Raw genomic sequence first — 27,167 nt, forward strand, 5'->3', positions numbered from 1 at the left:
TCATCAGACAGCTCTCCACTGGCATCTCCCTCCTGTCAGGGCAGGCTGGGAGCACCATTGGACTACGAAGTGGGTGGACATCATTACAGGGTGTGGCATCTTGCTGTCATCACACAAGTCCATGATCACTTTGAACACAGGAAGGATGAGCAGGGAGCAGCACATCATGGATCTGATCTTTTGATCTGTTGTTCACAAATAAACAATCTAAAAAGCAGTACAGGCACTGAGTTTGCTTTCCCTCAAAACTACTTCTACTTTTTGCCTGGATAGGCTGCTCCTTCCCTCCTCCCACCCTCTCCATCCACATACATCATCTCCCATGCCACCACCACATCTGTCCACTTATTTGTGGTAAGAGAGTGTGGTTTGATAAGGTTTTATCAGAAGAAGACTTGGAAACATTTGTGGTTCTTTTTAAATCTGTGGTGAGCCAGTAAATGCTGTGTACTGCTTGTAGGATGAAGCACAGTTGAAGCAGCATTCTGCAGGCTAGGGGAGGCTGGGCCTGGACATGGTCTGACACTACAAACCACTTCTATGTCTAAACCATGTTAAATATCTTGTATCAGCCAAGTCAGCTTGTGCAAGCCCTGAAGGAAGGCTCTTCAATGGGGAAGGATGTGCAGAAGACACTCTTCACATAGGCACTTTCCTGCCGTGTGCTGGATCCACCCCTCCCACACATGACCCTCCCAGAGGAGTACACCTTCCCAAGGATGCTGTTAACAACACAGAGGTGGTCTGCGAAACCACCCGCCTGGCCAGTGTCTGCTGGCTGATGACACATGGGCTGAAGGCACTAGTCCGGGATGACTGCACATCTCACATCACTTGCAGGACTCCACAACAACCCCCTGCCTTGAACGAATCTTTCACCAACAAAAGTGAGTAAAACTGGAGCAAAGAATTGACAAGGGTAGGGATGCATTACGATGAGTTTCTGTCTCTTCCTGCTTCAGTGGAGCTGGTGTCAGATGATATTGGTTCCCTGCCACTCAGCCAGATGTAACTGCTGCCCATGGATGGGCACGAGGTAACTCATTGCAAAGAATGTCAAGGAAAACTACAGTATGGTGAAGTCACTCACCTTATTTCTGTATTAACAATTTCACATCATTTAAAATACATGCTGTGGAGGTTTGAAACAGATTTTAAGTCTTGAATTTTGAACATGAACATCTACCTGAATTGGAAATATCAGTGTAAAGGGCTGCATTTTACTTTTGCTTGAAATAATGTTTTGTTGCTTTTCTAGCAATCATTTAGGATTTTTTGAATGGTTTCTGGTGGGATTTTTGTTAAGTACACAGAATCGAATTTTTGCTATAGTTGCAGTTGAGGATGTATTCTCAACTGTTTGCTGACAGTAATTCTGAACAACTGATTTCTACCATATACTATTTTTACCACCCAAGTGCAGACAATTTCAAATAACCTCAGAATAGCTTTGGACCTGTTTCCACTTGCAGGACTGTTAAGTGTCCTCAAAATAGAATCAAATGCTCCTTCCTTGAAAGCTTTCATGTGATGATGGTGAAACACATTCTCAGAAGGTCAATCTGATCCTAATATTTTCTCAAAAAAAAAAAAAAAGTCATATGGAAGAGAGCATTAGCACAAGGAGGTCTCAAGGAGAACAAAATACTTATGGAGGAGTGGAGGAGAGTCCCACCAACATGCTTCCCAACATCCTCAGTTCATCGTCAGACCTCATTTGCTGAAGGGATTCTTTGGGGAAAAATAAGGGAAACTTCTCTGGAGTTCCCTAGACCTCATCTTAATGTTCCATCTCAATGCTAAGTGATGAGGCTGTCTTTGTTGTATGTTCAACAGGCAGATTTCAGAGGGAGAGTGAACATTCTTTGAGGTAATGAAATGTATCTTTGAGGTAGCTAAACTGAAATTCTATTTTCCCATTGAGCAGTACTTAAAGAAGATGTCCTGCAGCAAGCATCATCAAACTAATGCACTGAGTTGCTGTGGTTCCTTTGCCTCAATCCTAACATTCCAAGTACAGGGCCCTGAGTGCACACTCATCAATTATCGAATAGTTCTGAATCACTAGAATGTGTTCTGTTGGCTTTCTTTCCCAAGACCTATATCCATGCAAAACTTGCTGCTTTTCCACTGCTTAATCACTTCTTAACATGTTGAAAATTCATGTATGTATTTGCAACATTTTAGCAGTTTTTGCAGATTGACAGTCTTTTTATTTTTACTGGTTCAGCATACAGCTGCATGATACACTGAAGCTAAGAAAAACTGGGGAGGATGATTCAAAGTAAAATTTTTGAGAAGTCCATTTCTTCTAAATCAATGCAGAAACAATTCACATACAGTTCATGATCAGGGACTAAATTCTACATTTTTTTAAATTTACTTAGCGCTAAAAGTAATCATTAGTGACAACACCACTATAACCTGGAAATAAGGCAGGGGCAAGATCTGATCTACATCTGCTTTATATTTATAGTGTTCATTCTTGAATATTGTTTTTTATGCACACACTTGCATAAAACAGCAAAATTGTTGTCCCCACAACAATGAACAGGGTATATTGTACAGCTTATAAGTTATGGTATACAGTAAAATTGATATCACATCCTACAGGTTATGGGATACATTAATAAATACACAATAATAAATTAATTTTCAAATTTAACAAAGACTTTAAAAAAGGAAGTAAGATATTACATACAATGGGGCTGATTCATCATTACAGCTTTTACTCCAGTTTCAAATTATGGCCCTTCCATGCCACAGAAAACTAGGAAGTAAGGTAATGAATCACAGTCAGTACACACAATTTAGCAGAGCTACAACATTTTAAGAGCAATCTGAATTTCTTGGAATTTGAGTGCTTGATTTTGCAACCCTGAAGTTGAATTATCCACATTTAGTTTCTCTGCCTGCCTCTGTAATATATATATACATACACACACACATATATATATGTATATATACACATACATAGTACTTGTCCTATGATATTCACCAGCTTTGCACTTTTTAATTTGGAAGTAAACATTCAGTTTATCACTTTGCCATTTCTCTTTCACACCAAAAAGGAACCAAGCCATGGAAGCCCGTGGGTCCATCCCATTAACATACTGGCTGATGTGTTGGCTTCTAATGGGAAGCGGCACTCTAAGTATCTAATCACTCTATTTAAAGAATTTAAAACCCTAAACTACTTTGGAACATTCATATATTTTACCTACTGGTAAGCTGGCAATTATTATTTAACTACAAATCTAATCTAGATAATAGCTTTTAAATCCATTGAAGCCAAGATGTGCCATAATAATAATCATACAACTACACATATAGTTGTACCTAATTCCTAATTTTACAGTGCTGCAACTCACCAGCAGTAAGTAACAGAAATGTATGTATGTACACATGTAACAGAAAAGGAGCAAATCAGTGTTGCGGATGGACTTATGTCTGCTATTCTCATGCTCACTGACTACATTTATATTAAAAACAGTATCAGCAGAGAATTGCTGTGGGAAGAGAAGCACAAAATGCTGCTTAAAGAACATCTGAAGCCAGATGTCATGAAGTGATACTTTTGATTGCTAGGACTGCTTGTGCTTCTGTTAAGTCATGGCTTCTTTGGCTCTCATGGAGCATGAGGATGAGGTCTAATGGGAAAGCTGCGTAACAGTCAGGAAAACTGTTATACCCGTCTGCTGCACTGGACAATTTGTCCTTCGAGCTCAGAAAGACAGGAGGCAGCCATGGGGGGCTGAAGGGCTAAAGGCAGCTGGTGATTTAATATCTGAGTTAGATTTAAAGAAACGGCATGCTTTGCACTGCAAATTAATGTTTATTTTACACAGGACCATCAGAATTGACAATAGGGTGCCAGAGCACATTTTCACTAATCCATCCCAAAACAACACAGGAACACAATTTTCAAAGACACCTATTTATGCATCTGGTAACCACTTTTGTCTCCGTTACTTAAAGATTAGAAACACTCTGGGATACACAACACATGCATACGTTAAAAAAAAAAGGTAATACAATTTTTTTGTAGTTTTTGTATTCATCGTTTCCTGGTCCCACTGTTGCCACTGGCAGACTTATTGAAACTTCTGCTCATTTGTGGGAAGTGTACAGTTGGTGTTCTTTCAGTGGGGCCATACAGCCCTAAATTCCTGGCTGTAGCTGACTTTCGAAGAGGCTTGACACTGGGAAAAGGATTGAAGACTTGTGGCTTTGGGTTCCCAGGTTGGGGCAATTTAGCCAGGTTTCCACTGTCTCTGGATGAAGTGGAGGACTCTGATAAACGTGGCTGGCTGGACTGACAGGGTGTTGACTCAGCATCGGTTTTGCTATCTGAGGTGAGTTCAAGTGCTTCCAGTTTTAGCTGAATCACTGCCATGTTTGTGCTGCTGTCCACAGAGAGCTGCTCAGACAACTGCTGATCAGCTTTCTGAGTAGTCCTGTTATCCAAACCACTTCCTTCTCTTTCTCCAAAGTCAGAATGTTCGGAAGTCTCCTCCTTTGCACCAGGACTATTTGTTTTACAGCTCTCACTCTGCTCATCTATCAGTCCTACAGTATCCCCATAGCCCAGCTGGCCTTTGGCCCTAGCAATATTCTTCCGATGAACTCTTATGTGAGTGCGCCATGGAGAGTTCAGTTTTGTTTTAAGATCTTCTTGGGGAATGGGAGACATCTTCCCTGTAGCATGACTTGGGATGTGAATAACAGCATTTTTGAGAGACCTGTTATTTAATTTCATCTTCTTTCCTAAAAGGAGGTGGTTTATCACCGGGGAATGGTTTACCTGAGAAGGGAGGAGGCTGGTAACTGGCCCCTTGTCTGAAAGAAAGCATTTAAAAGAAGCACAGTATTGTTAAAGAACAAAACAAATTAGTGTTCTAAGGATTAAGCACGAAATTGTAAGCCTTTCTTGAGATATAGCAAAGGTTTGTAGGACTAAGTGCTTACTTAAAAAAAACAAACCCAAACTTAAGAATCATCACTGAATTTCACTAATGTCTTGGAGTTGAACACAAAGCTGTACCTTCTATGATAAAGATTTTCTGTTCTCCCTCCCTGCTTTGCACCTATGGGTAAGTCCTGAGCCAGAAAGACCATAAAAATAAATCATAAAAAAATTAGCTTCTTGATTTTTGGAATTGCACTTCTTCCAACTTTAAGAGGCAATTCAGTCTCCATACAAGGTCAATAAAATAAGCCTCTCCATGAGGCTTGTGTGACTAGAGAATGAATCAAAGTACTTTTAATGGATAAACCATATCTTATTAAACCAGAGGAGTAGACTCAGAATTAGAAATTAGATGAAAGTTTGATTAAAGTAGAAGCCCAGCCCTGTATCATGATTAGTAAGATTAGAAAGGTTTGTATTTGGAAGGTAAGGGTTGGCAATCCTTGGGAATCAACATTTTACTGTTTGCACTGTTTCTGTTGGATATAGCCTTTGTTCAAAGCAAATACTTCATTAATATTTTTTAAAAATTCCTTACAAATTATGTTAATGAAAAATTGTAGCTCCATGTATTGCAACGTTTCTGCTAGCACAGGTTTAGACAATCTAGAATAGAAATTAAAGTTCTCCACAGTGACCTATTTGCATGGTTGAATCCTGACTTAGAAAGATGACACCCAAGCGGGGTAGAATGAGTGGAGTGGGCTGTGTTCAGCTTGCAGGCCCACTAAAACCATCAGCTGTGCTGTTCATGCCAACCTCTGCACTGTTGAGTCTACCAATAAGGGAAATAGACTCTGCAACCTGGATTGCTAAGTCCAGGTTGACATCCAGCTCAGCCCTCAGAACAGTATCATTATAGCTAGGTAAACTGCCACAACGGAACACCTAAGCCTGTTCCTTGAGCTGCATAATTTGCCAGGCCCAGATAAATTCAGAGTTCAGATAATACAGACCACATGGTCTGAAGCATCCTCATCTCTCCATTTACTTTTTTTCAGTGCTTCAGTATGTCAATTCCAAGAGTGCCCAAGATTTAAAGTTTTTGATCAGAGAGATCAACACAGTGCACCCACATAGTAAAGACACTTTTAAATACCATTGTTCAGTTGGTCCCTGGGACCTAAAAAAATCCCAGGGTCATCATCTTCAGATCCTGACAAAAGAAGAAAAAACATCACCTTCTCATTTTCTGTCTGTATGAAGTCATACCCACTTTACTACTAATGTGCTAGATATTCCATCAGTCTTTCTTGTTTTGTCTATTTGGTTAAATGTAAAAAACTATCATTTGCCTTGTCTCCACTGATGAAGCTAGCCTGCAATAAATCAGTAAATGACGCATATTTTGATTATGTTACCTGCTCTGATATATACATGGTGAACCTGCTGTTGCTGCTTCTTCTTTATCCTGGAATATTGCTTTTTCAGTGCATTAATATCAGTGGTCATACGCTCCATCATCATGCTGTTAAAAGCAGCATGATAGTCGCTTCGGCAAGAGTCTATTGCTCCTGGACTTAACTCTGCAATGTTACTGGAACCGAGACTTTGTTCTTCATTCTGATCTGCACAAGGTGGGAATAAAGGGGAGGAGTAAATTGGCCTACTCGAGAGTTCCACAGATTATTTACAGGGGAATTCTGTATCTGATTCCTATCATCTTATTTACTGTATTCTTAAATTAAAAAGTTATTATAATACGTACATTTAACTAAGCTGTGCTATTTACAATAAGTAGTATTACTACTGGTTAAGAATAGCAAGGGTTTGAGGGGAGGTTAAAGAGTACAAAAGTTGATTAACATGGCAATGCCAAGTTATAAGCACAGTTCTTCAAATATCCAAAAGTATATCAAACCATCACTGAAGTAATTCAGTAACTGATTATTAAAGACACTCCACTGGTCAAAGAAGAGGCCAACAATGCAAGTTATAAAATACCTTACAGTCAAGCAGGCATGAGCTTAAACAACTGACCTAGTGATACCATCAAGAAGGATCAAGAAACAGTTACACCACCACAGGGTGAAAGCTGCTAGTGGCAACAAAAGGGATAGGGGCAGAGCAGCTGAGGGTCAGACAACTTCAGAGCGTCTCTAATCAACAGCTGCAGAGCAGCAGCAGCAGGGCAATTTATTTTCGCAGCTGTTTCTGATGCATCACCAACCTGGCGCTCCAGGGTCAGGGGGATAATTCTTTTCAAGGGATGTTTATTTGTCTTTGGCTTAGTTTGCAACAGCAGTTTGATGTTCTGACTAAATGCTAGCTTGAAACAGCAGGTAGAGTCTTACAGTCCCTCCGGAAGGGAAAAACAAAACACCACAGCAATCAAGAGGAAAATTGCAGCTCACAGGTCTCAGCAAAACGAAGACACAGGAACAACGAAGTGTAATCAGAAAACAGCAACTGCTACATCAGTCTGGGCTTTTTTTGGTGGTAAGGTGGAGGTGAGTTGAGGATAAGTAACAATGGCCTCCCCCAGGATATTGGGAAATCACTGTTAATCCAGTACCATTTCAGAAAGGTTGCTACAAGTTAACAAATCATCTTTGCTTTTCTTGTATGGATCAGAACTTTGTTCTCCTTGTAGAGGAGGTATGCACAGGTATACATACAATTCCGTCAAGAAACTTTATTTCAATGTGGAGGGATTGGAAAAGTAGTGGCATTTTGTCAGAACATCCTAAATCATACCAATTCTTTTTAAAAAATGTGAATATATCAAAAAACCAAAACAATCTGAAGGTTGGACAAAAGGGCAGTGAAATGACCTGCAGAATTCACTCACTGTGAATACTAATACTAATACTGAGGTTCCAGTATTAGCCATGCATATATGAAAAAAGGTCAAGATCATTTATTATATGTACACTCTTCAGAAAATGCTGACTACTTGACTGCTGTCTTGGAAATATGCATGGATTTAGGGTGGACTGTTTTCCATGCTTTGGTTTTCTGTCGGTGGGCAACATAATGAGGTTGTTTTGTTAACCATTACTGTAGCCAAGTCCTTAATTCACACTGTCATTTACTGTATACCTACAGCCTTCCAACTCGACTTTGAGGACATCTTCAATGACTGCAGAGCATGTCATTTGGTACCTGCTGTAACCTCTATGTGCATATAAAACACATTTTCCATAGCAGCTTTCACAGAAGAAGGTACAGACAATTTCTGCAAGGCCATGCAGATTTAACCACATTTTCCAAAATTAACAAAATCACTTTTACCTTTCATCTGTTTTTGGTATTTTTGCAGCTCTGGTGCCAAAAACCCACTTAATGGTCCAAGACAGCCAATTGCATTTGCAATTGAGTCTTCATCATCTAAGTCATTCTCTTCATCACTGTCTCTGGTTCTGCCTAACCTTCTGTCAAATGAGAACATAAGAGAAGTTAAGAAAGAGACATTCTTAAATATGAACATTGCCAAACATCTTTATCTTCTTTAAGAGCATACAAGGGAGGGTGCCACCTGCCTTTTCAATTCTACATAAACAATAACCCTATATGACATAAGCAGTACATTTCAAACTTACCCTGAAAATGAAGTTGATTTTACTGCTGCAGGAAAAGGAGTAATGTTGTATGTGTATTTCTCCCTTAATTCTGCCAGTTGTGGGAAGGGAAACTGAGCCATGGTATAAACAGTCTGGGGGGGGGAAAAAGCAGCTTTTAAAATGGTTGATTTAACAAACAGTCCCACAAAAGATTTCTCCATGAAAAGACTTTCAGAGTCTTGCAGGATTAAAGGATGCACATTCTTGCACATTCACGTGCTTAAGAAAACGGTCAGGTTTTATGATTCAGTCAGTACTTCCTGCAAGACTCACTCACTAGAAAAAACCCAGAGCATGAACTGAAGTTTTGCCACTCCATTAAACTACAGTGCTACTGTGAAAGAAAAATATTCTCTAGGGCCTGAACAGTGATAGCCTGCCAGTCTAACAGACAAAGGCATTTTATGATCCAGAGAAAGACCTACCTCTGGCCCAACACTTCTGCCTGTTCGTTTGATCTCCACCATACTTTCCTGTTTGTTTGTTTTTTCCATAAGTCTCAACTCTCTCCCTTCATAGAGAAGGAAGTTTGTCTGGAATTTATTTCTACTCTTTAGGCCTTTTCAGGTAACCTTTTCAGAGGATAGTTACCCTCTAAGTGAAACCATTGACTCCAAGTCTTCCACTTACTCCTTGTACCTACTGTTTTAGATTATGTTTTAGCTTTTGCTTGTCTCCACTCAGTGTATCTTCTAGATCCTCTACAACTTTTTTCATTTAGCATACACATTTTTAGCTTAATTATTTGTTATCAGATTATAACTGTAGGCCTTGCTTGCCACCTGACTAAGAGATCCACAAAACAAATTTTATGCTGATGCAAGTTCCACTGGAAATTAAAAAATTATTGTCAATCAACACCTGTGATATCCTCCCAGCAACATTTCAGTGTCAAAGTATTCTGTTTCTAGTTTGTACACAGCCTTGGAAGCCACTTGGTTAATTCTGGTGAAAACTGCGTCAGAGGGAATTGGCCTATATACACAAAGCATGACGCAGCCAAGCTTAGTATCTTATTTATGGTGATAGGGGACAGATTCTGGGAATAAGAAAAGAGACAAGGAAAAAAACCTCTATTTTCACCTTAAATCATTTTACAATTCTCTGCCTTACTCTAAAAATTCAAAGGCATCTGCACCCTCAGCAGCACACCATACAGTAGGCTGCAGCTTCCAAAAGAGAGTAAGCTGTTTTGCAGACAGCTCAAACACACTCATCTCAAGAGCATTTTAGACTATCTCCCTAGACAGTTACCCTGATTTGATGGTATTCACTGTTAACTTCCTACTTGAAAAGCACTTTTTGTGTTATCTTTTGGGCTTATTTTTGCATTTGCTTTTTGTTTTGTACAAACTGAGTTAGTTTAGCTGCTTATAAAAATGCCTGCTTTCTGAGAAGGCATGGAAGCATGGATTCAGTCTAGTGCAGGCTGTTTAGAATATCTGCAGACACCTGGTGTACAGCCTTCTGTCTCCCTTATAAACAGGCCAATAAAATTACATTACTGAATACTGTATTTAACTCCTACTCTTGAATAAATACTCTGTCTAGAATCTGATGTATAGCACTCACCTTTTACTTACCCAAACTGTTCAATCTGAAAAAAGAAGAAGCTGTAGGCTTGCCTCCTCCTCCAATCCCTCCACACTCCACTCAGTAAAACATTTTAATAACCCTTGCAACACAACGGCCAAATCTACAAAAGCTTTAAGCCCTCAATCCAAGGTACATGTACTGCTTGCATAGGAGGGATAAACTTACAGCAACTATATATGCTGGTGGAGAGAATGAGGACAAGAGTCCTCTGACCTGCTTTAGACATCTGCTCTGTCAACACTTCCCTTGAAGGATCAGTTATCTCTCCCTCCTCTAACTCCCAAAGGAAACAAGCCTTTTAAAGCACAATTTGTTTCCCAGTGGTTGAGAAGTGCCTGTTAGTCTTCACTGGCTTAAGTGAGCCTGGACAAGTAGTTCAGATGCAAATGTAAGTATGCAAGTCTAAAGAAAAGCGAGATGATTGCCACTAGCAAGCTTTCCTGAAACACACAGTGAAGGCAGAGTGGGATATTAGTCCTTTCCTGCAGTAGGCTACTAATCCTTGAGCCACCTTGTAAAAAGTATTAGATGTAAATTCATAATTCTGATTTTTATTAGGGGAAAAGAAAAAAAATTGAAAATAAAGCAGTCCAAACATTCGTCTCTGTCTGATTCCACTGAAAAAATTTAAAGAAATTTAAAAAGCAGTGTGTTCAAGCAGCCTAGGTCTTTTCATTAATGCAGTGATTCATATTTCTTAATTTTCTTCTCTAACCAGACAAATATAGCATTCATAAATAGAATTCATCTACCCTGATGGTAAACTCTTGTAGTACCTATTTCTCTCCACTTATGGTAAAGAGGGCCTAGAGTGAAGACCTCAGAGATGGCTACACTGCCAGTGTCTGCCTTTGACTTGAAGAATGTTATCAAACTATATTGTGGTCTCCTCAACTAAGAGGACACACATAAACCAAACACATTTCTTCTCTATGGACAAAACTTCAACCTGCCACACCCTCCATATCAATGGCAATGCCTTCCTACCTTAGCATTCCTGTCAGCGTCACAAAATACACACATATGCTATGAATACACACGTACTTTGCACCAAGTACTCATTTTTTTGCTGAAGCACAAAAAGACTGCTAATTTAGTGTACCTGTAATTGCAACAGTTAAAAAACAAAAATGATCCTTCCATCCCGACAACTAATAAGTTCACTATGCCCTATTTTCTATTACACACAACTGCAAAGAAAGAAATCCACACTGAGCCATTGAAGTCCACTTTTCCCAAAAATATTCTCTGTCACAAATATCACATCTTGATTTTGTACCACACTGGAGACCAGGAACTGAAACACAATGAATATGAGAAGGCTTCAGCTTGTACTGCTCTCCTCACAGATCCTCAGTATCTGAACCGTCTTGAGAGGAACCTGAACACTCCTTTTAAAAAGCATGTGAGTAGCTCTGACCAGCTGCATTTCCATTTTTGAAGCAAAACAAAGCCACAGCGCTCACCTCTCCCATTCCTAGAGCTTTCTCATTAGACAAAAGAACAATAACCAAAATAATAAATCTGAAAATAATCCTTTACACTTCGGGGCAGTACTTTACCAGACTAGGGAAGTGTATTATCCCAGACAGTAAGTTTTGCTTCCAATAACAGGTAACAGAAGTCACCTGCTAACTACTGTTATTAAACTCATGCAACTTCATAGGCCAACTTTTTTCCTTCCTCAAGGTAGGTACAAAATTTCAGGTTTATTATTTGCTCTGTACTTGCACCCATTAAATCACAATGCTCTAACTCATCAAAAGGAAAGTTCTAAGAGTGTAGCATGAAATCTTCATAAAACATCTAAGTAAACAACACCTTAAAGATATCACAAGAATAAGTGTAACCATGAATAAATAAATTTTATCTGCGATATTAAAGGCTCTTTATTTTTCCAGAACAATGTGGATCTTCATTCTCATACAATGATGTATGCTATGAAAACTCAGGGACTGCAATTATCTACAAATGTCTTTGTTTATAGTTCACTAATGTAACTGTTCATGGCCTTTCGCTTTTTTTTAAATCATGAAGGATTTTTTATTCCCTTTTCACTGCATAAACTCTTGCTTCCCACAGTGTCTGCAGAATGAAAAGCACACAGTGTAATAAACAACTGACCAAAACATCAAAATAAGACAAAAGAACACCCTAAAAATGATGACTACTAAAAGATTCTATATCTCACTTTTGTAAATCAAATTTTATTGTACTTTATTGGATTTTTATAATTGGGCATTATAGCACAACAAACTTTCAGATGTCAACATAGAACCAATTTTTATCAAATGAAGTCTAGTGGTTCTCTATATTTAATGCATAAAATAAGAGCTTTAACTGCAGGTCATCTATTTGTTTCATTAATGTGCCAGCTCAACCCAGTTATCTGAAACTTTTATTCTCGGGAGAGTTTAGGTTTCTGCAGTATCTGAACAAAAATGGAATTTGTTGGGAGTCAACATCTGAAGGATGACACAAAACCCACAAACTATAATTATATCACAATTACTCACCTGCATAAGTTCATTGCTGTCAATCAGACTGTCTTCAAGCATCTCCTGGGTCAGCTTGCCCATGGTACTGTAAAACTCATCTGCAGTTTCACAACACTCTATTTGCCTACATCAGAATACATGTTGGTTTTTATTTTACTTTTACATATGATTATATGTAAACCAAACCTGCCTTTTTATCATTATAAAATACACGTTTCCATTAGTCAGCTTAACTTTTAAGTTTATTTGCAATCCTGCTTAGACTTCCAAATAATAAAATTGCACACATGATGTTGGAAAAGCTGGTGCAGTAAAAAAAAAGGACGTACTGAGTACAGCTTACTGTCCTGATTGCTCATGATAAGGTATTTATGTATGTCCAGACAGGCTATTCTTCCGTCCCTTTCACTTCTACAATACAAGAATCAGTAAATCCTGCCTCCTATTAGCACAAGGGCATCCTCTCATCAGCTCAAAAAGGGAGCATAAGGATTTCTTGACTGCCTCATCACCCATTCTTCACCATGCACCAGATGGCGAATTCACTGGTTGAACTGTCTTTTTGTCAGACAGGAACATATTCTCTGACCAGAAACCATTCCTGTGGAATAAATTAAGTATAGGTGTATATATACATGTCATTGTGTTCAAAAAGAACTAAGCTAGCATAATGCAGAATAAAAGAAAATTCCCTCATCATATTTGCAAATCCTATTTCTAAATTAAAGATGCCGAGTTTTTTGTTTTGCCTTTTTGTTTGTCTGCTTTCTAGTGTGTTTTTATTCGTCTTGGGGGTTTTTCTTGACAGGGAGAGGAGTCAATTGGTTGAGGTTTTTCCCCCAAAGTCTTCTTTAAATCTCTAAAAACACAGAATCACCCACAGTGTCTACTAGAGGAAGAGAAATATGAGTAATATGCTTTCATGAGTTGGTGTTCTACATGTTAAGGGTCAGCTGCTAAAAATCTCTCCTGTCAAGCGAAAAATTTGTTTTTCTTCTATCCCAAAGAACTGCATTGATGGCTACATACCGTAGCCGCTCCTCTAAAATACAGCTACTTGAATGATGACAAAAATACAGTGCCATTTTTCTTGAGCTTTAGAAGAGGACGCTTCCTTGATCCTCAGCCTCTGTACAGAACAACCATTGAACTGTGAAACTCCTAATGAAATCTTAACATATTTTAGTTAAAATAATGATTACGTAGCTAAAAAATAATTAAAAAATTAATATGGTATGTAGCCAATTTTCACAAACTTACTGCTTACCTTCCCCGATACCTTTTCTCTCTCATGACCTCCACATACTGCACCTATTCCACTGCATCTATTTTTAACTTCCCTGTTCTTTCAGCCTCCCTCAAAACAGAAGTACAACTGAGCCACCAAGATTTTTAAAATGCACTTCTCACCACATTTTCATTTCTAGAACCAGTCTTGAAAACTATGAAGATCATGAGACAACAATCATTATTTCAGGCCCCGCTTCTTTAAACCTCCCCTGTTCTATTTCCAATGGTGGACAAAGAGAAACAGAAAAACCACAATCTTCTCCGAGCAAAAACATAATGCCCAGTTTTTCACCAGACTTTCTCCCATTCACCACAAACAACAGTTACAAAATGTGCAGTCTGATCAGCTTATTCTTTTGGACATATTCTTATAGATTTCTTGATTCTTTTTATTTCCATTTTTTAAAACATGTTAAATTTTTCTTCAAGCTTTACAGTAAAATCTTCAAAGCAGTAACTTCCTTTTTTATCACGGGTTGTAACATTCACAGTTACAGCTTTTAAGTGCACAGAGACTCACTGCAATAGGACCTTTTGTCTAAAGCCCTATGTGACTACATATAGCTTAATCCTAAAGCAAATGATTTGTGCAAGTTTCATTTATGAACTCATTAAAAATGCTCTCAGGAAATTATTATTACAATTATTCTTCAGATTAAAAATTAAATGTACTAAACAAAGCCTCTTACAATGCTACTGGCTTGCAGTGCTAATTTATTCAGTAAGAAAAATGAAGCAAAACCTCCAAGAACAGAGCCGAACATAAATCCCAGTGTTTCGGTCTCAGGGAAAAAAGGAAGGTGAGTGTTAAAAGGCATCACAAGGAAAATTTGAGGCAGCTGCTGATGCCAGCTGAAAAATGTTTCCAGCTGAACTAACATCTGCTTGACCTGTCAGAGCTCACACCTCCCACTGAAGCCAGCGACAAAACTCATTTCTCTGGGAGCACTGTAAACTCTCTGGAATGCAAATATTTGCTGTGACAACAGAGAAGTTTAGAAGAACTAACCATCTCTTGTGTTTTGGCTATGTGGTGAGTTTCCAAGACCTTAAAGGACTATGACAGAAACTTGGCTCAAATGTGCTTAAAAGCAGGGAATTTCAGGAAAATTTGTTTTCAGTCCTTAACAGAAAAGACCTGTGTCCCACTAAGTCATTCCCTTAGTAACACTGAACTCTTTTATTGGGCGTAGCAAATGGGTTCAAATCCCTATGTCTCCTTAAGTGAAAACAAGAGAATTAACATCTCCAGGTACCCAATAAAGTTAGCTAGTCACCCTCAAGTCTCTGTGTGTGTTTTTCCAGAGAGTATTTACCAGTTCCTTCAGAAGTTTATGTTCTGGAAAGTCCAACTAACCTTTTAGCACAGCATGAAGACATTATACACAGACAACTCAAACAACTGGAGACATTTCCTGCAGCAAAGGTTGGTTATCATGCCCATTCTGATATGATGTCAGAATAATGTGTTTTTGGGAAACCATAGAGGTCCTTTGTGCAGCTTTTTCAAAACAAAATCATTCTCCTGAAAGATTCCATATTGTTTAGAATTGAGAACACGCTCTTTGGGAAAATAAAAGTTACACGCGGCTCATACCGAAAAGAAAAATCACATAAAAATGACCACTTACTCTCCGAGCTTCGCCCAGATAGCCAAAGCTACTCTCAGGATAATTTCAGAGCCTTCAAAGAATACTGAATCCCAGATCTTCAGAACTGTATGGTTAGGCAGACAAGTGGCAAAGAGTGTCAGAAACCACTGCATTGTGAAAACATTTGTAAGTGGGGGTTCGTAGCCTCCTGAAGTTAAAAAAAAAAACAAAAAAAAAAACAAAAAACTTGAAATACTACAATTTACTATTATTTTACAAGAAGTATAAACCGCACTCTCAAATCCACCAGACATTCTAGTACCTCTGTCATTACTCAAAACTTACTTAGGCTGCAGCTGTCCAAAGATAAGCTGAGAAAAGCAATGGAAAAATGACACAGTGACCTTTCATTCTGCTGCTGCAAAAACTAAGCAGCAACACTGGGTTTGGACTGTAAACCCTGGAATAAGCTACCACACTTTTTTTCCCTTGTATCAGAAAGATTGCTTGTCTTTCCCAGAAGCCATATGAAATAAAAACATTTATTAAAAAGAAAACTAAAACCTAAACATACAAAACCAAACAAACAAGAAACCCAAAACAACAACAACAACAAAAAAACCAAAACCCATCAATTCCCCCCAAAACATTTGCTGCCTTTCTTCAGCAATTGACAGCATAAGTCTTTATCTACATCAAGGTGAAGATGACTGTCTGTGTAAAGTCTTATGCATAATTTTAATATCCTCATGCACTTGTTAGGTTTCAAACAAGATGCAGTATTTCAGCCTGAAACTCTGAAGTTTTACTTTCTTGTTACGCTCAGAGTACCCTTTGTGCATCCCAGTATTAACTGGTGCGCTGAAGGCCACGACCAGAGAGGCTGGTCTGTGAAAACACTTTCAAACAGCAAATACTTCCTTGACACCCTTTCTTTGTTTTTTATAGTTTGGACATAGCCACATGGAACACAGTAGCAGATCTTTTCTAAGATGTAACTCAGGGTGCACTTAGCTTCCTGACTGAAAAAGGAACCCAGCCAATTAACAAAGAAACCAAAACATGATTCCCAAAACACTCCCAAATAAAAAAACTGAAAGTCTGGAGGGAGTGCTACACCAGTAAAAGAAAAAAATCACAGTGAAAAGCCAGTTTCCAGGTAGCAACTCAAGATGTACTTCTCAGTTTTGCAGCTGTGTATTGCTAAGCATCTAGGTGAAGAAATACTAACCTACCCCCACTGGCTCTCCCACTGTAAATCTTCCCAGGATAGCTATATAAGCCAGCAGCTACAAGGAGCAATAGTAGGACAGGTATTTTGAGCTAAGGCAAGAAATGACCTTTTCAACATAGCCCTTGTACTAAACTATGTGTTAGTGTTGTCACTCCATGCATTATATAGTCTCATCAACACAATTGTTTGCATCTAGTGGTGGGACCAAATTATTTCCCCTTTTTTTTTCCTGAAAGCACCACCTATTTATGTTAAGGTTATCATCAATAATTGAAACCATTGTGTTTCACCTTAACAATTTAAAATATATTCTAAGCAATAAGCTCATGTAAACAAACTGTACTTTTAAACCAGTGCTCAGATGAAACAATAGCAAGACAGAGTTAATAGCATTTTCTGTTGAACATACCTCCACTTTCTCTGTTAGCAGCTCTTTGCAAGGTGTCTAAGTGCTGGGACAGTTCAGGAAGCTTCATTTGTAAAAGATCTCGGAAAACAGCCATATCCACAGAGAGAGCACGGAGATTATTGACAAAGTAGCTATCAGGAAGCACCTTATCAATCAAGTAAATCATGATCTGTGGGAAAATGAAAGATCATCATGTAAGACTTACAGAGCCAGTTATTTTCTAGGAATAACAAAAATAAAACCAGAGAATTTGCAAGTTCTCTTCACTAAAGAATAGCTCAGAGCCTGTGACAACACATGCCTCTGGCACCTCCATTTATATGGGGAGAAAACATTATCATTTTAAGCATCTACAAGTACTCTTAAGTATTCACAAGCAATCAAAATGCAAAGGCCTCTTAAAGCTGCCCACAATTTATGAACCGTGACTGACTGAAATCAATGTCACACTAATGCTGCCAAATTGGCAGCATTAATCAAATCAAAGGCAACTTTTAGCACTTTCGATGTTGGATGTGTTTATGACATTCTCCATACTGTGGGACAGTTTCAGGGTCCCTTCTCTGGTTAACTGCCACAGCTAGAAGACTGATTGTCCAAATCACCTCTTTTCCCTCCCCAGAATGCAAGATACTGTTCTTTAAAAAGAGATTCTTCATATATTTTACTGTGATGTGTTACCATGCACTTGTAAAAATATGCTTTATTTTGTTCAGATATATTTCAACCAATGGAAGAATAATTTATTAAAGCAACATCAACTGACAACTATGCTATTTCTGCTTTCATTAACTACTTATGACATAAGCCATAAAGAAACCAATTTATAAAGGCTTTTGCCCCCTTCCCACTGAATCATATTACTTAACAGATCTCAGACATATGAAAGTATAGAAAAGAACAGAAATCTTTTTTCAACACTTCAACAGAACTTCATTCTGTTTCATCAACATGCAAATTGCTTTGAGAATGCTTTTTTAAAAAGCAGATTCATGTATTTCCCAGTTTGCAATAGATATTTTCTTCATTACACATCTCTACATATTTATTTTTATTATTTGACTCTGTAATATTTCCCCACAATAATGTGCAAGAAAAAATATTTTTTAAGTTTCAGTATCTATGAGACTCATATGCACACTTTGATAGCTTCTACACATGCAAGTTGTGATTTTCTTGCTTACCCTAATTTCCGTAGGCTAACTTTAAGGCAATTCCAGGGATTTAACTTAAACATGCTTACCTTAACTAGTGAAGGCTCAAGCATCACTGGCTCAAGCATCAAGCATTCACTGAAGCTACCACCTTGGGTCCTATGCTGTTAAAGCCTCATGGTGTCAGTAGTACCTGCCATTTCCCAGCCTCTGGAAGACACTTCCCACAGAGCTTTTGTTTGTAATGTCCTTCCCAGAAATGGGACCTGACTGGCAAGCCCTGAGAATGCCCTTACTCCTTTAACTCCTAGACTCTACAATAATTCAAACATAGTTACTCCATAGCTCCAGACCTGAGGGCACCTTTATAGGCAGCAGCATCTGTAGCTGTTCTGAAGTCACTCATCGCTTGGTTTAGGTGGCAGTGACTACACCAAAACAGTCACATACTAACTCCCAACTATTTTCTACTCCTCCCCCCACACCCCCAGTTCCTTCCTCCTTCTTCCCTCTCTCTTCTGGGAAAATTCCAATCCTGCAAAGCCCACACACTAAGTTTGGAGAAGAAACACTATTTCTCATTCTTGTTTTTATCAGGTAAGACCTGTTTCAGTGCAAACAGCCTCCAGTGCTTTATATCCCTGGGGCAGTCTGGCACCATTCCATTGTCTCCTTCCCACAAGGAGCCCAATACCACTCACAATAAAAGACAATACAATAACATAAGGATGCACACAGTTCTTACAATGAATTGGGACTTCATAAACCTCAGGTGATCCTATTTCCTATATTACCATAATGCATTTTTGATATAAAGTAGGTATATCATGGTATTTTCTTCCTATTACAGGCAGCTCTCTAGAATGCAGGAACAAATACCAGCTACTTGAACTCTACTACCACAAGCTTTAAATTTTAGGAGCTCTGAGTGAATTTAAATACTTATAAAATTTAAATCACTGCCTAAGGCAAACAGCTCAGTATCTCAAGACTCATAGTTATGTTTTACTAATCTGACCCCCAACTCACACACGAGTTTACTTCAGGAAATTTGCACATAACCTTGGCAAACCTTAAACCACTTCCTAGTTTAAAATAAACTGTACTTCCATTTTCTGACATACTATAAATCTCATAAAGCTTTCTTTTAATTAGAATAAAAATGGCCTAAGAAAATAAACCACTGTATGACTAAGATAGCCCAGAAATCAGTTTCAAGGTGATTTACTTGTCTTTTAAATATTCAATGTTTTCCTAGGATCTGCTTTAAAATATAGCAGATTTATTAACTGCCTCGCATGCCACACAAGAGGTTGATATTAGAATTTTAAAGTTTCAGCTACCTATGATGTCTGCAAGCAGACCTGGGAGCATGGAATAAGATATTTTGAAGCAAGTAGCAGTGTTGCCATTTATTTTTATTAATTATTATTTCATTAATTTTTATTATTTTATTACAGCCAAACCCATATTTTGTTTCTGTTGGAAAAAAAATTAACAGTGATAACATTCAAACTGTTCATTTCAGATAGGATAAAAAAAAATCCGCAGATACAAACTGGTTAACTCCTTCAAGTGCTGCTCTTTTAGGCTGACTACAAAATTCATCTACTGGCTTATTCTGAAGTTCACTAATTAAAAGCAATCTTCAACACTGAAAAAAATATTTTACTCACTTTCAGGGCATCCCCTTCATTGCCCTCCATTACTTCCAGAATAAGTGCAGCTAGTATGTTAAATCCTTGACAATAGCCAACAGATTTGTTCCACCTGGCATAAGCCAGCAAAACACGCTTTAATACCACTCGATCTTGCTCTGCCTCCTGGCCGCAGTAAGAACTGCAACCAGTTCGGTGAAGGTCCTTTAAAGAAAAAACAAACAAACCAAACAAGGACAGACAAGATGTGTATTCCTTTAGTTCTCCTGCTTATCCCAGTTTTCCTTCCACCTCTGCCCTCCCAATACCTACTCTCATAGTTGATGACAATGCTTCTTTTTTAATCTGTAAATCTTTAGCCAAGAGAAATAGTTTCAGCAAGCTCTGAAGTAAACAAGTTACCTAAAAGATGTTCATGCAAAGTTGTCACAGAAGATATTAACAGATCTCTGGGTTTCAAAGAGGCAAGACATAACAGCTGCTTAATTGAACAAAAAAGAGCAGCTGTTTTTATCAAAGCATAAAAGAAGTACTGGGTAACTAAGTTTTCAAAACAAAAATCAGAAATCGTGTCCTTGAGATCTAAGCGATTTATAAGTGAAAGACAAAACACCTACTACAATGTTTAATATTTAGTAAGTATTATCTATAAGCTCAAACTACCAAGTACAGACAAAAACTGTAATAATCAGGAACAAAAAGTATCTTGCTTCATGTACTCTAATTAGGGCGACTGTAGAACACAATCTCTCCCAAACAGAGTAATACTCCCTAAATAGGTAAACAGACCAATATTTAAATCACTGCAGCAATAAAAGTCTCTTAAGCTCTTCCCTAAAACTGCCGTCTGCTTTAAATATTAAACATCCATTAGCTGAGAAATATATACGGACAAGCATGTTTCACTCCTGTAAAATAACTGAAAAACATTCAATTGCTATATTATGAAACATGCTTTTAAATCTCAAATTTTTGTGTTTATTTAGCGAGAAAGAAAAAAACCATTTGTGTTTCTTTGTCTCCATTAAACTCCAGTACCCCTTTCAAAGTTAAAAAAAAGTAAAAATTGAGGAACAAAGATCACTAATAGCCATTTTTTTCTCAGCTGACACTAACAAGACCAGTGCAGAAGGCCCAAAGCAGCCAAAAAAAATTTTTTTTGATGGGCCAAAGGGAATTAAGATGTAATTTTTGCCAAAGCAGTTGCAGAGAAGAAAATAAAACCAAATTCAAATTTCAACTTTTCACTAAAAAAAACCACCAACAACAAATTAATTACTGGCTACCTTTACTATCTGGATGCCCATAGAGTCATCATCAGGATTACTTCTTTCATTGAATGTGAAACGCATGGTTTTGTCCCAGTCAATTGCTATACTGTGTAAGTACTGATCAGCTAGGGTCAGCCAAACCTAGAAATACACAAAGAAAGTCAACAAAATTAATTATTTCTTGGATTAAAATATAAAGTTTTGATATATATTGTTAGATTAACCTCATCAGCTTCACCCATGTGTGATCTTGAAATATGCAGAAGAGGACTATATCTACAACAATTTTTGCATCATTAAAATAATACCTCGATCCCTAAATCAGAAAGGAAGGAAAAGGTCAGCATTAAGTGTCCAGATCTGTGAACTGCTTACAAAGATGTAAGTCCACTGTCAGACACTGAAACCACAGGGGCCCTCCATGATGGAAGCACAAGGCAAGGACCCTCTTTTTCAGTTCAGCCTTTCTATCCTCATAACCTACAAGGAGTTTTACAAAAGGGTAACACTGCTGCTGGTTTTCCTCAAACTCAACCATGGATACATCTCCTGGAAACTCCACAAAAGAAATCTAAAGGTGCTAGTGCTTCTCTTTACCAGAATTCTCTTTTGATCAACTTTGCAGAAGAAACAGTATCTAATATTAACCATTTGGGATTGATCTAAAGGCATCACTTGGATCAGAGTAACTTACTCTTACAAGAGGGCTTCCTAACCTGTTGGTGCTACAGGGAATTCTGAAACAAACAATTTGACTATTTTGAAAGCCTAATAATTACCAGAACAGATTTATGCATGTGTACCTATGACAAAGGCCGGACCGTTATTAAAGATTTGAAAAATTCCTGAAACATGAAAGACACATGACAAATCATACAATGACAACAAGTAACAATAAAGGATCTTTCTCCAGGTAACTGAAAGATATCATGAAAGCAAATTGATAAAGTTTTATATCAGCCATTAATTCACTCAAGTGAGAAAAGCAATTTAGACACTTCCCACAGATTTAAACACTTAGCTGCATGATGAAGGAATTTATAGACAGCTCCCAGAATCTCATGTTTTCTGCATTTAAATGTCCCTTCCCACACTTTTGCAAAGCCACCATGCAGAGGAATGCTGTTGTTCCGCCTCCCAGCAGCTTTGGCTCTGCTGACATCCTATGGTGTTGTTTGACTGGATTCTTTCTCTCTGCCAGCTCCAAAAAACGAATGTCACATGCCACAGCAATAATGCAGACGTCATCCTGTTCCTTCTGCTGACAGCAAAGGAGGCAATCAGCATGCTGCCAACACAAAATCCTTCCTTTATTTTGGTATCTATCTTAAAATCGTTGGGAAACCAGGGAATGGCAATGAAAAGACCACATTCCTTTTCTCAAGGCTACGTCTTTGGGTAGAATCGTGTGGTCACATGTGAGCAAACACAGAGATGGGCAGGCAGAACAAGAAGGAAAGACAGAGATCCGAGTTGGATGATGTGGCAGACCATACCCTCAGCAAATCTGCTGATTACACTAAGCCCAAGGGCTCCTCAGTAGGATGCAGAAATTGTCTGAAAAGAGCCTCATGAAGTTCAACGAGTCTTGCATCCGGGGAAAAAAATCCCAGGCAGCAGTATATGTTGGGGACCACCCAGTTGCAAAGCATCTCTCCCAAGAGGAAAGGCTGAGAGCTGGGATCACTCGGACTGAAGGCAGCTCAGGGGGGATCCTAACAGCCTGGATAAGCACCTGAAGGGAGAGTGCAAGAAGGACAAAGCCAGGCTCTTCTCAATGGTGCCCAATGACAGGACCAGAGATAATGAGCACAAACTGAAACACAGGAGGTTTTCTCCAAACATCAAGAAACACTTTTTCACCGTCAGGGTGACGGAGCACTGACACAGGTTTCCCAGAGGTTGTGGAGTCTCCTTCCTTGGTGCCCCTGATTGGGCAGAGTGCAACTAGGTGCCTCTGACTGGGCAGAGGGCTTGGACCAGATGACCTCCAACCAAGGGACCAAGGTCCCTTCCAACCTCAGTCCTTCTGTGATTCTGCAATCTGTGCCACTCATGTACCACAGTAAAGTGTCTTGGACACTTTCTAGAGCATGGGAAAAGAATATTTCAGGAAAGAAAAAAGGCTGTTAGATGGATATAACGATTCACTTTAGTTGTAGGTTAAAAATAAATTCATAGTGGTGTGAGGAAAACAATGCCACTAAGTCTTCTGCTTCCTTCTCCCCTGATTTGTAAGGAGATGCAGTTCAGGTTGGAAAGACAGCAAAAAGAAAACTGAAAAAGGAATTTAGGCTGATGCATCAAAGATGTATGGAACTACATATATTTTATAAAGCTTAAAAAATATTCTATTTATTAAAATAGTGTTTTTAAAGCTGAGATTGTGTGACTCAGTTTTAAAGAAAAGTTGAATAGACATGCCTCTTTTTATGCTAGGGAACTTCAAACATTGTTGAAGAAAGCAATAAAGTAAGTTTAGCAAATTCCCAATGGACCCTTTCCTACAACACTAACTCAGTGTAATTTCCCACTAACAGTGCACTCTGCCATTCTATATCACTCCTGACTCTGAACTTCCCTAATTTACACAATCTTCATTTTCCCCATCAAATGTTTCTATGAGCATTCTGCCAGCATTAGCATCTATCAACTTCACCTCCATAAGTGTGACAGCCTACACTGCAGATTTGTTCTCCTTTCAGTTATCTTCAGCTGTGGGGGCAGTTTCACCAGAGCGATTCCTTGAGACTGACAGAATGAAGCAATAATATCTGCACCAGATTAAGTTACCTAAGCCTCAAGCAGAAAGAACCCGACCATTGAAAACACCATCTTTAACTGTCACCTCTGTTTCTCCAGCTGTCCTGCAAGGTTATCAGTGAAGAATGTAAACTAGGAAAAATCCTCAGTACAACTTAAAAGGTCCAAATATTCGTTAAAAAATATCCCAACAGATAATAATGATGTCATTCACCCGTCCTGAGAAACCTACAGGCAATATGGCCCACAAAGCACGCAGGTGTACCTACCTTTCTCCGCCACTCCTTTGGGATGCCTGTCGGCAGTCTGGCCACTGCTTTGAGCGCATCGTGCCACTAAAAGCAAAAGCATCCAAAAATGTAGGAAATTCATCATTAGTTTAATGCAGCAGTATATCAACATCTACAACCTTGCAGACATGCACATTCATTTCATCTTACTGCACATATTTCAGAGTTTAACTGCTTAATCCACTCACAGGGAAAATATAGATTTATTACTTAATGATGTAACAGAAGTATTACATTCTTGGACTCAAAGACTTATGAGATACTCAAGTAAACAATGAAAGCCTATTGCATTTTCTGAATATGAATGGAATAGTTTTTGATGCAATTGCAAATAATATGCTGACATTATGATGACAGGTGCACTTCTGAACTAGGGCAAGCACCTTGACTGCAGAGAACACAGTCCTTCACAAACTCAAGAGGAAAATGAATCAAATTACCTGCTGAAAACCATTCTGACCTAAAGATGGTTCAAGAGTGAATTTCAATTTTGTATCAACCCCTAGAAACAAAAAGAAAAAAAAAGGTCATTGTTTTCATTTAGCTCAAAAGGGGAAAAAAACCAATACACACAAAAACCCCACAGGTGAAACAAGAAAACAAAATTCTGCTTCAACAATTACATTTCAACTGGTTTCTGTGAATTTTTGTCCTTACAGTGGATTCAAGGCACATATTAAGAAGTACATGGACGAAGGTTTTTAAAATGCAGTAATATCCTCTTTAATGATGTGGTTTGGCACAACTCATTTCAATAAAATTTGTGTAGTCCACTATTCTACAAACTATATGAGTACCCTACAACCTGTCATACGCATCCACAGAAAAATACATGTACAGAGACAGTTTCATTTCATCTATGTCAACTTCTTGACATTAAGTCACTCAAAACTCATTTATAAGTTTGGGATGCTAAAATTATTGTTCAGGATGTAATTTTTTTAATAGTTCTTCAGAACATAAAGCACATTTTGTCAGTATTCTCATTTAAGCTTAGATTTTATTTTGTCACGTGAACAAATAATTTTAATTGTTATAAAGCAAGCCTACTAATAGTTCATAAAATATTACATAAAATACCAGGATCTCAAGTGGATCCCAACATGGCACCAGAGTATGCCATAACACAAAGAATAACACGTTTAATTTGCTTTCTATCCCACAATCTGAATGTACAATTCTTTGGTCCTTCAAATGCCGCTGTCCAGAGCTCAGGTGCTGAACACAGTGTTACACTGCATCCCCTCCCTCCAGTCTGCTGGCACAAAGAATAAAGCCTTGTTTTATTTTCCCTCCATAATTTAATAAAATGTATTGCTCCATATTTAAAAACATATTATGCATAGCTTCTCATCTTTTCAGAATATGAAGCCAAACATTTTAAATATATAAATATCCATATATACATATATATACACACATATAGGCAAACCAAACTACAATCCTGCAAGGTTTTAAGTATATAAAATCCATGCTAACCAACTCACCAGTAATATTCAGTGCTTTAGAGGACTAAGCCTGCAAGTCTGACAGAAATCCAAACTGTAGTGGCATTTGCTAATTATGGAATGTAAAATGCCTTTCAGCATTTGCATACTGAAGTGATGGTAATTTTAAAGCCTTGCTGTTTGATAAATATATATTTGAAGACAAAGCTGCCTTCTTTAAGGCTTTCTTTTTTTCTTTGTTGGGCACGAGTGAAGAAAATAAAAAAATCACATGAACCCTGATATTGTTTAGAATTTTAGTGTTTTAGAATTGCATCACTGAGACCTGGGGATTGGTGCTCTCATTTCCCTGCTTCAGATCTAAAAGACATGCTTGTTAGATCTAAAAAAATAAAGGCTTATAACCATAATATATATGTCTTGAAAAACATTAAAGGATTAACAGCTAATCCTGGAAGTAACTGTTTATTAGTATTCCTTCCCATAACGCTAAGGCACTCAGCAGGGACTCCAAAAAGATAAATCTCTTCAAAGTAATTCAAAGCAATGCAACAATGCCAGTAACCCACTAAAAGTAAATTGTATCACGTTTGCTGAAATCAGAAAAAAGTGAGTCTCATTCCCAAGCAAAAAAAAAAAATATAAGTACTGCAAAAGACCCTAATACGTTAAAAAAAGATACCATGACAGGGAACTCCTTTTGTTAAGGAAACATATGCTGACATTATCTAACACTATCTTGTAGCAAAGAACTAACAGCCTTCCAAAATAGCCATGTATTTGTTTCCAACTCAGCAACCAAATATTAATCACTTCACAGTTTTCTAAGACTTAAAGATCCCAGTAACAACTTCTCTCTTTGTCTTATAAGCTTCCTGCCAGGTCTTCAAAAGATCAAGCACAGTAAGACAAAACCTCAGAGTAAGGAAAAATCTATCTATAATTACATGAACATCATGACCAGGGAGCTCACACCAGGGCCCAGGTAGCTGTCTCTCTTGATTAAATGAGACTAAAATGAGATTCTTGAACCTCCATCTACAAAAGTTTATTAAATTATGGCAGACAATTAAGACAGGTGTGAAAATTACAATAAATGAGAATAACATCACATGGTAACACCAGACTACACAGTACACTGTCTTCAGTATGGCAAGGAACATCTCAGTCGGGCCATGCACTGTGACGTCTTGCAGAAGCCATGGAATCTGTTTTCCCTTATTTGTTCCCTGTTAGAAATATTCTCAAAATCAAATTATATGACAATTTTGTGACAGGAGAGGAGAATTGCCATGGGGAGTGAGCCACAGCCCATACAGGAATGGTTCCTCATTCCCACCCATAAATTTCCTAAAACCAGAAAATTACAACCTTGTTCAATAAAAAAATACAGCGAGTAAGCAAGTAAAAAAAGCTGGAACACAAACAGTAC

The 27,167-nt window shown here is 38.1% G+C and overlaps 1 protein-coding gene across 5 annotated transcripts in view; it reads right to left on the reverse strand.

Moving 5' to 3' along the window:
- Positions 1 to 2,190: 2,190 nt before the first annotated feature.
- TBC1D30 (TBC1 domain family member 30) overlaps positions 2,191 to 27,167 on the reverse strand; it is a 54,170-nt gene continuing 29,193 nt past the window's right edge. For 2 of the 5 annotated variants that reach the window (XM_027738914.2, XM_027738918.2), the window contains 11 exons: positions 24,728 to 24,789; positions 24,267 to 24,332; positions 21,250 to 21,375; positions 19,982 to 20,167; positions 17,152 to 17,320; positions 15,548 to 15,716; positions 12,645 to 12,750; positions 8,512 to 8,624; positions 8,204 to 8,343; positions 6,331 to 6,537; positions 2,191 to 4,839 (listed from right to left, as the gene is read on the reverse strand). In XM_027738914.2, the coding sequence (XP_027594715.1) occupies positions 4,058 to 4,839; positions 6,331 to 6,537; positions 8,204 to 8,343; positions 8,512 to 8,624; positions 12,645 to 12,750; positions 15,548 to 15,716; positions 17,152 to 17,320; positions 19,982 to 20,167; positions 21,250 to 21,375; positions 24,267 to 24,332; positions 24,728 to 24,789 (2,126 nt within the window). In that variant the 3' untranslated portion in view covers positions 2,191 to 4,057. Of the gene's footprint in view, positions 4,840 to 6,068; positions 6,126 to 6,330; positions 6,538 to 8,203; positions 8,344 to 8,511; positions 8,625 to 12,644; positions 12,751 to 15,547; positions 15,717 to 17,151; positions 17,321 to 19,981; positions 20,168 to 21,246; positions 21,376 to 24,266; positions 24,333 to 24,727; positions 24,790 to 27,167 lie in introns of all 5 variants that reach the window. The other 3 variants (XM_039381917.1, XM_039381918.1, XM_027738917.2) reach the window with 2 other exon arrangements.

The sequence above is a fragment of the Pipra filicauda genome, unplaced genomic scaffold (genome assembly GCF_003945595.2).
Source record: "Pipra filicauda isolate LSUMZ 115617 unplaced genomic scaffold, ASM394559v2 scaffold247_size1415610_pilon, whole genome shotgun sequence".
NCBI classification, from domain to species: Eukaryota; Metazoa; Chordata; class Aves; order Passeriformes; family Pipridae; genus Pipra; species Pipra filicauda.